At 37.3% G+C, this 13,988-nt stretch overlaps 1 protein-coding gene across 2 annotated transcripts in view; it reads left to right on the plus strand.

Annotated features, from left to right (window-relative positions):
- The window catches only part of slc38a9.S (solute carrier family 38 member 9 S homeolog), a 58,023-nt gene extending 54,374 nt beyond the window's left edge, over nt 1–3,649 (plus strand). For both annotated transcript variants that reach the window (XM_041580571.1, XM_018244485.2), the window contains 2 exons: nt 1,021–1,110; nt 3,206–3,649. In XM_041580571.1, coding sequence (XP_041436505.1) covers nt 1,021–1,110; nt 3,206–3,371 — 256 coding nt within the window. In that variant the 3' untranslated portion in view covers nt 3,372–3,649. The remainder of the gene's footprint in view (nt 1–1,020; nt 1,111–3,205) is intronic.
- Nucleotides 3,650–13,988: the final 10,339 nt, after the last annotated feature.

Below are 13,988 nucleotides of genomic sequence, written 5' to 3' on the forward strand. Positions count from 1 at the left end.
AAAGAATAATAAACCCCCCCCATTGTAAAGTATTACAATTCATGATCATATAGAATCATGAGGCAGTCACGTGACACAAATTGTATCACTAAGCACCAATTACAGCTGATGTCATCACTAAGCAAATATATATTTTCCAGGATATTCTGGCTCTTGTGTATTAGATATTAGAATCGCTTACTGTATTTGATTACCAAGGCTTTACAGAAAACTGCATTTCAGAAGAGACCCAATGATCTGTTTTTCAGTTCAGATTGGTCAATTCCTCTTGTCATCCTTATATGGGGATATGAAGTTAATTTATGGTATAAATAATCTGTTTTATATGCAGAGTTTACCTTTCATAGTCTCATATTGAATACACTTCTTAGCATAAGGGGATAGTGTGAACAAAACTCTCCTTCTGTTACAAAAGCACAAATTCCCACGACGGTGCCAGTAGAAAATTTCCACATTTGTGTTGAAATAAAGATTATAAATTGTCTGTCTTATAAAAGAGGAAGTAAACAATAAAGCTCTATGGGTCTGTCTATGATAATATGTCAAAGGTAAAGATATTGCTGCAATGCCACCAGGGAAAACAGTAAGCAAAATCAAATAGAGACATGTATCTCTGCTTCACTGAAAGAGATACATAATACCATAAACATTTTTAAATTGCCTTAAATAAATGATTTTATGAATTTCAGTCCTAGTAAGCAGTGTTATAAGCCCATGTCCTAGTGGCCCGGGTCCAGGTAGAGGAGGTTCACCCAGCCCCCCGCTGTCCAGCCCCCAATTTAATGGCTGCAGCAGGCTTCAAGGGGTGCAGGCCCGGTTGCAATACCAGGTAGTAACTCCACTGCTGGTCATTTAAGTGGACATGTAGGAGAGAGTAGGTGCTCTGCTTTGATAGTTTTCTTAAAAGTATTACACTGTTCCCTTGATCTGTGTACAAAATAAAATAATCTCCTAAACCCATCCTGTACTGATATTCTGGTAATTTACTGCTTTCTGACTGTATTGTTTTCTTGCTTTCAGTGTATTGCATGTTCTGGCATTGAACGTTGCAGTTGTTGGAGTTGGCGTGGTTATGGCCAGATTCTACCCCAACATTGGAGGAATTATTAGGTAATATAGTCAAGTTTGACCTTTCCATGTTAATTCTCTCTGTATAATGACTCATCGGGCCAATGGCACTCATGGAATTTTGAAGCAATGTGCAGCAGCAATTCAAGTGCTGTGTGTGCCATAGTCCTGTATGTAATCTACAGATGCATCAGGATTACATTTAAACTACTTAATATATTGCATAATATACATTTAATATACTTAATACATTATTTAAGATATTTGAAACTACTCACACTTACATTCAAGGCCCTTAACAGTGAAGCTCCTCCCTATATTTCATCTCTGATCTCCAAATAAACTCCTTCACGCAGTCTGCTTCTCCTCTCATCACTTCTGCCCATTCCCGTCTACAAGACTTCTCTCGGGCTTCTGCTTTTCTCTGGAACTCTCTGCCTCGAGCTGTCAGACTTTCTCCTTCTTTCCAAAGTTTCAAAAGCTCCTTAAAGTGGACCCGTCACCCAGACGTAAAAAACTGTATAATAAAAGTCCTTTTCAAAATAAACATGAAATCCAAATTCAATTTTTTATTAAAGCGTTCATAGCTGTTGTAAACACATTTAAAAATCTCAGCTGTCAATCAAATATTGTCTGCCCCTCCTCTATGCCAGTGGCATAGAGGTGGGGCAGACAATTACTTTCACTTTCCATTCAGCACCTATTAGATGTCGCTGCTCTCCCCACATTCCACTGTTCTTTTAACCGTTTAATTTCGTAGCCAGGGCATGGGGGTGGACATCCGGTCCCCCATTCTGGTGCACAAACAAGATTCTGAGATGATTTAAGGCTTTTCTTAATAACAGTGTCCACAAAATGGCTCCTGTCTGCTTGTTATAATTATGAATTCCCAGACTGAAGGAAACAAGATTCAAATAATTTATATTGTGTAATTAAAGTTTATTTTGCTTGACTAATGTGATAAAATAGGATTTGGAATTTTTTTTTTGGGTGACGGGTCCCCTTTAAGGACCCACCTGTTTAGAGAAGCTTATTCAATGTACCTTAATTAATCAATCATTGCTCATAAATAATAAATTACAAAATAGTTTCTATAATCCTAATAATGTCTTAATTGTACCCTAACCTTTCGTTTGTAAACTCTCGCATTTAGGCCCCTGCAGTGTCGGACTGGGACACCAGGGGCCCACCCAAAAACCTTAGACCAGGGGCCCACTCTCAATACTATTATTCTTTCTCTCCTCACTCAACCTCTGTTCTCTTTTCATTACATACTATAATCTATTATTCCATCTATTTAGCCTTTTTGTTCTCATAGAAATAGGATGTTTAGCAGCAGGAGGGTCCACTGACACCTGGGCCCACCGGGAGTTTTCCTGGTATCCCGGTGGGCTAGTCAGACACTGGGCCCCTGAAATCGTAATGTACTCTGTAAACCTTTGTTTGTTATTCACCATTAATTCCTTGTTTGCTATAAACTAAGGTAAAGCACTGCGTAAATTGTTGGCGCTATATAAATAAACGATTATGTTAAAGATAGTCTTTGCAGTCATGGTACGAATGGTGACTTTACCACATACTGATACATGGCCCATAATTATTTACAGTACATTATTAGTTATTTATCTTGATCACATACTAGGGGACATTTATGGAGATACGAAAAAGAAGTGCAAAAGTGTACTACTTAATTCAGACCGCACTCTGCATTTTATTCCGGATTATTTTAATTACTTAAATATTCACACCCCCTTTGAAGTAATTTTCAATGAACTTTCTCTTTTTTTCTTTATTTATATTTTCTTTCTCTCTCTTTATATATACATACATACACACAGACACAGGCGTGTGCGTGCATGCGCGTACACACACATGCTAGGGAAGCCGAAACATGTGTTTGCCAAATAAACACCTTTATTTTCATTTGTAACTCCTGTGAGTGCGAGCCTCTGTTGTGCCTGTATATATATATATATATATATGTATATGTTTGTGATGCAGGGTTTTTTCAGTCTCGGCTGCTATGAAGCTGTGTACAATTTATGTCCTTGCAATCTGTAATGTAGCTTCTAATATTAGGACTGTGCGACTGCTCTTGTTTAATGTGCATTCTAAAGTTTGTGTCAATATTTTCTAGGTTTTCGGGAGCAGCTTGTGGACTTGCGTTCGTTTTTGTTTACCCTTCTCTAATTCATATGATTTCTCTTCATCGACGTGGTCAGCTGAGAATATACTCCATACTTATTCATGCTAGCATTATAGCTTTAGGGATCTCTAATCTGATTGCACAATTCTTTATGTAATTTATTTAGTTTTTTAATGTGCTGAGTTTATCCTTTTGAAAAAGTCGTCTTAACCTGAAGAAAACCTCAAGACCAAGTATGTTTTTACTCTGATATATGACCAAAGCCAATTGCAATGTCTTTGTTGCCAGACTTGTTACGAGGATGAGTTAGTCTGACTTCCATCCAATTAAAGGGTCAGGCTACTTCTATATACACCTTAGTTCAACATAAGCACAGTAAATAGGACTTGTGTTAAAATTGTTTTATGTCTATGTTTAGTAATATAATTACTAATCCACATCTTGTATTATTATCTATTATAGTGCATTCATTTTACAGGTATTTCCACTAGGGATGCACCGAATCCACTATTTTGGATTCGTCCGAACCCCCGAATCCTTCGCGAAAGATTCGGCCAAATACAGAACCGAACCCTAATTTGCATATGCAAATTAGGGGTGGGAAGGGGAAAACATTTACTTCCTTGTTTTGTGACATAAAGTCATGCGATTTCCCTCCTAGCCCCTAATTTGCATATGCAAATTCGGATTCAGTTCGGCCGGGCAGAAGGATTTGTCCAAATCCTGCTGAAAAATGCCAAATCCCGAACCGAATCCTGGATTCGGTGCATCCCTAATTTCCACCCCCTCTTCCATATGAGGATAGTCTGTTACATATAGAGACTTTGCTCTGCATAAATAACCATTTCCCACATGCAATTTGTATTAGACTTTGAGGTACCGAGGAGCTTGTTATTAAGAGAGATTTTTTTTTTTTTTGCGGACTGGTATTTGATGAACTATTTTCGCCTCCCGCAAATGCTCAGAAGCACCAGGAAACTGGAACATGAACTCTCTGTTTCAGTCGTTGCACTCTTTAATACAAGAAATAAGTATTTCTTAGATGAACTGAAAAAAGTAAGTTCAGCACTAGCCCTATTCATTGGTCTTGTGTAGAACAAGGGGATATATTTGGTCCCTTTGACACATCTTGTAGGTTTTAAGAATAGTGATTTTATACAGAAAAATCCTTTCTGTACATTTTAAACATGGCAGAAAAGAGGAACCTCTCATGACTACTTTCTGGCTACATTTTGCTGTTCGCTTACTATTGAAGCTTTCAATTTTTTTCAAGTTAAGGTTAGAAGAAAATTAAAAGCCATGATTTTGGAATTTGACACCTTGCAATAATCATCAAAACAAGAGTCTTGCAAATTTTCCAACATGGCCGGCATACTAGAAGTCTTTTTATCTTTTAGAGTAATAAGTCAAATCAACTGGACTTGCTGTATTTTTGCTGTACTTTTTCCCTTGAAGATGTCACTAGTCACCTGACTGGCTTCCTCAATTTAGAAAAGAGTTGAAAACATCTTAAAGGGAAAAAAATACAGCAAGTCCAATTGATTTGAATTATTACTATAGATATACCATGACCTGGGTGAACAAAAACTTTCACAGGGGTCTTTTACTGAACTGAAAATGAATGGTTATTTGTTTCTGCTGTGAATGTCAGTTGAAAGTAAGGCCTGAATAGAAAGATGAGTATTCTAAAGTAGCAATAACAATAAATGTTACCTTGCAGAGCATTTGTTTTTAGATGGGGTCAGCGACCCCCATTTAAAAGCTGGAAAAAATCAGAAGAAGGCAAATAATTCAAAAACTAAAACACATAAATGATGAAAACCAATTGAAAAGTTGTTTAGAATTTGCTATACAGGTATGGGACCTGCTATCCAGAATGCTCGGGACCTGGGGTTTTCCGGATAACGGATCTTTCCGTAATTTGGGTCTTCATGCTTTAAGTCTACTAGAAATTCATTTAAACATTAAATAAACCCAATAGGCTGGTTTTGCTTCCAATAAGGATTAATTGTATCTTAGTTGGGTTCAAGTACAAGCTACTGTTTTATTATTACAGAGAAAAATGAAATCATTTTTAAAAAATTTGGATTATTTGGATAAAATGGAGTGTATTCCGTAATTCGGAGCTTTCTGGATATCGGGTTTCCGGATAAGGGATCCTATACCTGTACTAAAAGTTAATTTAAAAATGAACCACCCCTTTAATATTGTATGGCATTATTGCTATAGCTGCATACAAATGGCATTGAGAATTTTCATCCCCATAAGCCATATTAGCCATTTTAGTCATTTAAACCAAATTAGACAACCACCAGTCCTTTGTGTTGCGACCTCTTAACTAAAAGCCTTTGCCTTTTGCATGGACAGCAATAAACAGTTAACTGATCAGTGAATCATGCAGTTCATGCAAAATTTCACAGCATCTAGCTGATTGGCCAAGAGACACCCCAAGGTTGCAAAGCCTCTTACTAAGGGAATAGAACTACTGAGTATCTGTCAGGGAGAATGTTAAAGCCTATTATCTGATAATCAGTTAAAAAGTGAATTATTTACAAATGGTTTTATGCAATTTCATTACATATTCAGACATATTCTCCATTGAGAATCCTATCTGATATATGCTGTATGTGCAGTATGAGGATAAACATGTCTGCCTTTTACATTGAGCCCATAAACACTGCCATTCTGCTGCATGTTTTTGTATGGATGTCGGCTTTATTGATGCTTTCTAATTATATGTACAACGCAGAGAGAGAACCCAGAGATAACTTTGGGGTTAAAGAATTGACCATTTCAGTTCTCACTTTTTAAAGGGGTCAGTCACCGAAAAAAATTATTCCAAATCATGTTAGTCAAGCAAAATATTTTAATTACACTGTATAAATTATTTGAATGTTGTTTCCATCAGTCTGGGAATTCATAATTATAGCAAGCAGGCAGGAGCCATTTTGTTATTAAGACAAGCCTTGTATTATCTCAGAATCTTATTTGTGCACCAGAATGGGGGACCTGAGGTGCATCCCCATGGCCTGGCTACACAATTAAATGGTGAAGAGAACAGGGGGAATGTGGGGAGAGCAGTGACATCTGGGAAGTGCTGAATGGAAAGTGAAAGTAATTGCTTGCCCCGCCTTTTTGCCTAAGGCATAGAGGAGGGGCAGACAATATTTGATTGACAGCTGAGATTTTTAAATGAGTTTACAACATCTATGAACACTTTTAATAAAAAACAGAATTTGGGTTCCATGTTTAATTTGAAAAGGACGTTTATTATACAGCTTTTTATGTCTGGGTGACCGGTCCACTTTAAGTAAAACGTGTTCTAAACATTATTCTTTGTGCTACTTTGGGCTGTTTAAAAGGTAAAATACATACACTATATTATATATTGTTCATTATGTATATTCCCTTTAATGCTGCAGTTTATAACTCTCTTGAGTCTGCTCTGTTTGGTGCCAAAATCCTTAAGAAAAAAAAAATGTTGTTTTGCTTCAATGTGAAGAAAAGGTGAAACCTTCAGATCATTGTAGCCTAGTTTTAAGGATGCAAAGTGAACTCTGATGCTGTTAAACTCACTGACCGGCTAATCTAGTTATACAAACCCTTCAAGGAGAATTTTTTTTTTTCATTGCACACTACCAGTCAAAAATGTTTTACAATATGTAACAAATAATGGTTGAATTAACCCTCTCCTAAGAGGTTAAAGGGGAATAAAGGAATAAATCTAGGATATAAAGGGAATAATAAATATGGTAATAATATTTCAAGGATTTACTGCTGTAATTTATTGTAATTGTATAAGGACGGTAACTGTGTACTGCTAGTTAAGATTGCTAATTGTGAGAGTATAATCGCGCAATAACATGAAAGAGTTCCCACATGTTGGTACAATCATTTCTAGTAGGCTGGCAGATTCCTGATTTTCCTCCTGAATCTCCACAGCTCTCTCCAGGGTGTAAGGAGAAAACTCTCCAACAGACTGACCAACACTGTACAATACTCAAGTTGTTTTTATTAGTTTTCTCTTCTCGAGAGATGATTCATCAAAACATCCCATTCAAATCCAGTAAAAGATATTGCTGGGAAATGCTGTTTATTTGGAATTGTTTAATATACAGTTCTGTGTAAATACAAGATAAAACTTTAAATGCAGAAGAATAAACTATTGTTTTTTTTATATTTTGTTATCATTTCTATGAGCATAGTTTTCAATAAGGTATTGACTCTGCCCAGTTCCTCTTACGCCAAATGCTCTGTGTTGTGGTAAGAATAGTAAAATATAGTCTTGTATTGCTCTGTGACATGGCTTGGCTGAGCCATTACCTCATTTATATAATACTCAAGAGCTGTGAATGTCCTTTAAATTATATCCTTGTAAATGGTGATGTCCTCAGTTATAATATACACAAGACTCACTGAAACTTGTATAGGTAGGTATGGGACCTGTTATCCATAATGCTCCGGACCTGGGGTTTTCAAGATAATGATCTTTCTTTAAATTGGATCCTTATACCTTGTCTACTAGAAAATCATTTAAACATTAAATAAAACCAATAGAGATTGATAATATCTTAGTTTAGATCAAGTACAATGTATTGTTTTTTTATTATTATTATTATTATTATTACAGAAAAAAAACAGAAATATTTTTTAAAAAAATTTGGATTATTTGGATAAAATGGGAAAAATTTGGACCTTGATGGATGGTTCTGGATAACTGATCCCATACCCGCATTATATTTTACAACAGGGGGTTTATTTATTATGAGGATATTAGAAGTCACTTTGGAGTTCCACGACATGTATAAACACACTCGGCCTTCAGTCTTGAGCCATTTATATGGTCACTCCTCTTTGACTTATTTTTATATTTTACATTAGGTGCTACATAATGCATGATATAATCCAATAAGCCTTGCAGTAAATTATATTCATATAAGCAGTGTTTTGTGATATCAGAACACTGCATTTATAAGTTAAAGGAAAACTTTATCCCCAGAATTAATATTTAATATACAGATAGTTTATATCATATTAAATAACATATTGAATAATCTTACCAAACTGGTATATACAGAATATTTAAGTAAATATTACCTTTTTACATCTCTTGCCTTGAACCACCATTTGAACCATCTGTCTTCTCCTGCTCCCCTTCATACTGCCCCCACTTCTCCCCTCCTGTTCCACCATCAACTCATATGCAATTGATCTGCTGTCATACAACACTGAATATGGACATTTCACAACAGGTGACTAACATCAAAGTTGGAGGGGATACTAAACAAATTTTTGCTGACTAGGGTGCACTGGGAAAGTGGGAACAGACTCAGCATATAAAAACAAAAAGGGTACCCAAACACTGAGCATTTAAGACAGAGTGGGAGGGCAGGAACACTGAGAGACTGTCGCAAGTCTGTGCTGTAGTTTATAATTAATAATGTACTCATTAAAAAGATACTGTATATCACCTTTGAGCTCAATGAAAACTCAGTGGCGTAACTACCGGGGGTGCAATTGGGCCAGGGCCCGCACCCCCGCAGGCCCCCCCGGCAGTCACGCTGGCTGGAGTCGGCTGCAGAGCCGCACGGATGAGGGCGGGGGGCGGGGCCCGGCTGCACCTAGTTCCATCACTGTGAAAACTGTAGTACATTATCCTGTCTTTATAATGTTTTATGCCCCTAAGGCAGTGATCCCCAACCAGTGTCTGAAGGGAAAAATGTTGCTTACCAACCCCGTGGCTGTTGTTCCCAGTGGGCTCAAAGCAGGTGCTTAATTTTGAAAAAATTGGCTTGGAGGTAAGGTTTTGTTGCATAGAAACCAGATGTTCTGCCAAACTGAGACTCCTGTTGGATGACATTAAACATATGGGCTACCAAATGGCCAATCACAGCACTTGTTTGGCATCTCCAAGAACATTTTTCATGCTTGCATTACTCCAACTTTTTCTTACGTCTGAATGTTGTTCATGGGTAAACAAGGTTGGGGATCCCTGCCCTAAGGCATCAAACATGTGATGAATGTAGATTGACCTCAGTGCACTTGGAAAACATTTCCTAGAAATACTTCTACAGAGATATAATCAAATGTTGTGCCAAAGTCATCCAGAAAAACTTCCAGGGTTGGGAAACTGAAGCATGTGTAAGTTTCCTTAATGTTGCTCCCCAGCTTTTTGGTAAAATGCTTCCAGCCCTATATAAAGTTCAGATCTCATGTGTTGTTTCATTTTAAAGTACTGTACAAACTACAGATGCAACCTATTTCTTTTTTTGTGTTAAGAGTTTTTGCTCAGCAGTTCACACTAGTTAACAAAAGACAGGTCAGAGATAAACAAAGAAGATTAGATGACGCTGCTGTGGGATTAAGTGTTTGCACATGTCTATCAAGAACTGAAATGCTGACTGATTTATTATCTGAATACTGAGCAATGTTAAAGCAAAATGACAGCTACAGTACACACTGCTCTGATATTGGTTTCTGAACATTTAGAATGTTGCAGTTTACTGCCTCCAGGGGATTCTCACGTGCCGCCCCATACCCAACAACCTGTCCTGTAGAACAGAAAAGAACATTCAAACCAATTGTAGTATATCTGTAGAAATAAGTCAAATCAACTGGACTTGCTGTGTTTTGTTTTTTTTATTTGAAGACATTTCACCAGTCATCCAACTGGCTTTCTCAATTCAGAATAACTTGTACATAGGATCTTTCTGTGGTATATATCCTTTGGAATGTTGCTCCAATCAGCATAATCTGTTTATCATAATCCACAATGATGTCATTAAATTAGGTGTTGATTGTATTTAGCAAGATTGGAGCTTTGATGTGTTGTTAAACCTTCCAGGGAGAGGTGCCAAAACAGCAATGTATGTGGCAGACAATAGACGTCTATTCAAACTTGGTTTTTCAGTTTTTACATATATATATGGCTTCCTGCCATATTTTATATATTTTTTTTTTCTATTGGGTTTTCTGAGATTTTACAGTAAAAAAGTTATAAAATAGAAATTAAAAAATTTTATTGGGTTAGTCTCGGTCTTCAAAAAGGTTTTCATATTTTCGATGTCAAGGCCAGTGGCGTAACTATAATACAGCAGACCCCGCGGTTGTGGGGGGGCCCGGGGGACATAGGGGCCCGGACCAAGGGGTCTGCTGAACGGAAATTCCTTGAACACTGTGTGCGGCGACCGCCACAAGTAATTTAACCGCAGAGCGGCGGATCGGAGGACAGGACAGGATGTGCGAGCGCTGAAGCGGATGCGTGTATGCGCATGCAGGTACGTGCGTGCAGCTAAGCTGGGGCCCCTGAAGATTTTTTTGCAGGGGGGCCCGGTTAGCTGTAGTTACGCCGCTGGTCAAGGCTATTGTCATGGTTCAACAAAGATAAAATAACATTAGGTTGGCATAGCTATGGTACTGAGCACTTTTTGGCACAGACATTTGTAGTAGGCTTTTAAGCCTGTATGACCAAGACTAGGGATGCACCGAATCCAGTATTTGGATCGGGATTCGGCCTTTTTCAGCAGGATTTGGCCGAATCCTTCTGCCCAGCCGAACTGAATCCTAATTTGCATATGCAAATTAGGGTCGAGGAGGGAAATAGCGTGACTTTTTGTCAAAATAAGGAAGTAAAAAATGTTTTCCCCTTCCCACCCCTAATTTGCATATGCAGATTCGGTTTGGTATTCGCAGAATCTTTCACAAAGGATTCAGTGGTTCGGCCAAATCCAAAATAGCAGATTCGGTGCATCCCTAACCAAGACTAATTCTGGTTCATCACTAGTCTGCCCTTCTAGGTACATATCCACATGGTAGACTGAATTCAGTTATCACATGCGTCTTGTTGTGAAACATCAGATACGTTGATAGAGATGTGTCTAGACTCTTGCTTTGGGATCTACTTATTGCATCATGGTAAATAGACTTAAAGGAAAACTATACCCCCAAAATGAGTACTTGGAGCAACAGATAGTTTATATCAAATTAAATCACATATTAAAGAATCTTATCAAACTGAAATATATATTTAAGTAAATGTTGCCCTTTTACATCTCTTGCCTTGGACCACCATTTGTGATGGTCTGTGTGCTGCCTCAGAGATCACCTGACCAGAAATACTGCAGCTCTAACTGTAACAGGAAGAATTGTGGAAGCAAAAGACAGAACTCTGTTAATTGGCTCATGTGACCTAACATGTATGGTTTGTTTGTGTGCACCGTGAAGCATACAATCCCAGGGGGTGGCCCCTATTTTTTAAAATGGCAATTTTATGTTTATTATTTCCCAATGGCACATACTACTAAAAAGTATATCACTATGAAAATGGTTTATTTACATGAAGCAGGGTTTTACATACCAGCTGTTTTATGCAATATATTTTTTATAGAGACCTATGTTGTTCGAGGGGTATAGGGTTCCTTTAAGTGTTACAGTGGCTTGGAAACATGACTTCATTGCATCAAGAGAAAACAGATAGTGCTGTATTTAAATAAATAACACACATTTCTGAAGCTGCTTTATCTGAGCAAGTGGGAAGAGCTCAAAAGGATGATCTGATGTATCTGCTATGAACTACTGGTCACAAGCTGAAGACCTTCTGGTAGATCACAAGATACCTTCTACTATCTATTCTATATATTTTGTTTTACAAAGGAAATGAGCCATGAATAAATATAATAGGGATGCACCGAATCCAGGATTCAGTTTGGGATTCTGCCTTTTACAGCAGGATTCGGCAGAATCCTAATTTGCATATGCAAATTAGGGGGGGAAATCTCATTACTTTTTGTGACAAAACAAGGAAGTAAAAAATGTTTTCTCCTTCCCACCCTAATTTGCATATGCAAATTAGGATTTGGTTCGGTATTCGGCTGAATCTTTCGAGAAGGATTCAGGGGTTCGACCGAATCCAAAATAGTGGATTCTGTACATCCCTAATATATAATGGCTATAGTAAATATAGATATATATTTTTAGCCCTATGTTGTAACCATGAGTGAATCACATGTGCAAAGGTTAATTGTGGTTTCCTTAATGATCTAGCTTTACCTTTAAACTAACAAACTAATCTCCATTGCACAGAATTACACTGTCCATTTCTGTCACTGTCTCCATCAAGATGACCTTTAGCTGCTATAATCTCACTTGTGCAAAAGAAGCTGACATTTTTCCATTCCCATAACCTTCATTGGCACTAACATCCACACAGTCTCCCAAGTACAGTGGCCTTTTGTCACCGCTCATTCCTGTATCTCACTCACGTGGTTTGGCCATTTTTGTAATCAAGTTGACGGTTTTTTTCCAACATTATCACACAGATATTCCCTCACTATTTCCCTTCTGAATGGCTTTAACCTGTTACTGACTATTTGCTCTTTCTCTGGTGCCTCTTCACTGTAGCCTGGGGAGCCGCCATCTTGTTACTGATGTTTTACCAATGCCACAATAACCAACACAAAGTTTGTGCATAGTGAAAGAATTAGAACCTTCTGACGCACAATATGTTTAAAAATTTAAGTTGGAACACAGTTTTACAGTAGTTTATGTACCTACTATGTAGGTATAATGAAATTTTAACCGGCTCCTCTGCAGTGATGGTGATATAAAATGCAGTGTGGTGCTTTGGTTAGAAACAAATGGAGTGTTGGGCGTCACTGGTTTTTGAACACATATCAATGCTCTATTGAACATCCTGGCAGAACATATATCAGTGTAATTCTGTAACAAAGCAATCAATATCCAATGCTCACAGCATACAGAGCAGTTACAGTTTGCCTTTACATTAACTTTTAGCATGTTATATAGACTGTTCTAATCTTAGCTACATTTCAACTAATGTTCATTTTCTAAAAATTGTATAGGTTTTGAAATAGTGGCCTTTTCCTTCCAGCCTGCAATTTAAAATGAGAGTACAGGTATAGAATCCCTTATCCGGAAACCCGATATCCAGAAATCTCCGAATTACGGAATGACTGTTTCCCATAGACTCCATTTTATCCAAATAATCCAAATTTTTAAAAATGATTTCCTTTTTCTCTATAATAATAAAACAGTAGCTTGTACTTGATCCCAACTAAGATATAATTAATCCTTATTGGAAGCAAAACTAGCCTATTGGATTTATTTAATGTTTAAATGAATTTCTAGTAGACTTAAGGCACGAAGACCCAAATTACAAAAAGATCCATTATCCGGAAAACCCCAGGTCCCAAGCATTCTGGATAACAGGTCCCATACCTGTAGTGAGACATCACTGACCCCATAAGTAAAACAGCCATTATGTAAGGCTACAATTGTATTTGTCATTTACTTTTATCATCTTCCTGTTCCAGTCCTCTTCAATTTACCTTTGAGTCTATCATTGTACCAATGCCTGGTTGCTAGGGTAACTCTAATTCTAGCAACCAGATAGCTAGTAAAATTCCAAATGGGTGAGCTGTGGAACATAAGTGTCAAAACCACATGAAAATCATACTAAAAGATAATTGAAAGGTAAAATAAAACTATAAGACACTGCTGATCTTGTGGATATTTAGACGTTTATTTATTAAGCTCAGAACTTTTCGAAGTCAAGTTCGATGGTTTCCGAAATCAATCATTGCTGTCAGGCAATCATAGCTTTCGTTTGCAAAATCCATAAAAAATCGTAGGATTCTAATTTTGTTTTATGTTTTAATTGTGACTTTTTCTGCACAAGAAACTTTGTGCGGATTTGGTTGGTGTAGTTTTCGAAAATAGTACAAACTTTTCGGATTTTGATAACCCCCATAATCTC

This window comes from Xenopus laevis, chromosome 1S (assembly GCF_017654675.1).
Source record: "Xenopus laevis strain J_2021 chromosome 1S, Xenopus_laevis_v10.1, whole genome shotgun sequence".
Lineage (NCBI taxonomy): Eukaryota > Metazoa > Chordata > Amphibia > Anura > Pipidae > Xenopus > Xenopus laevis.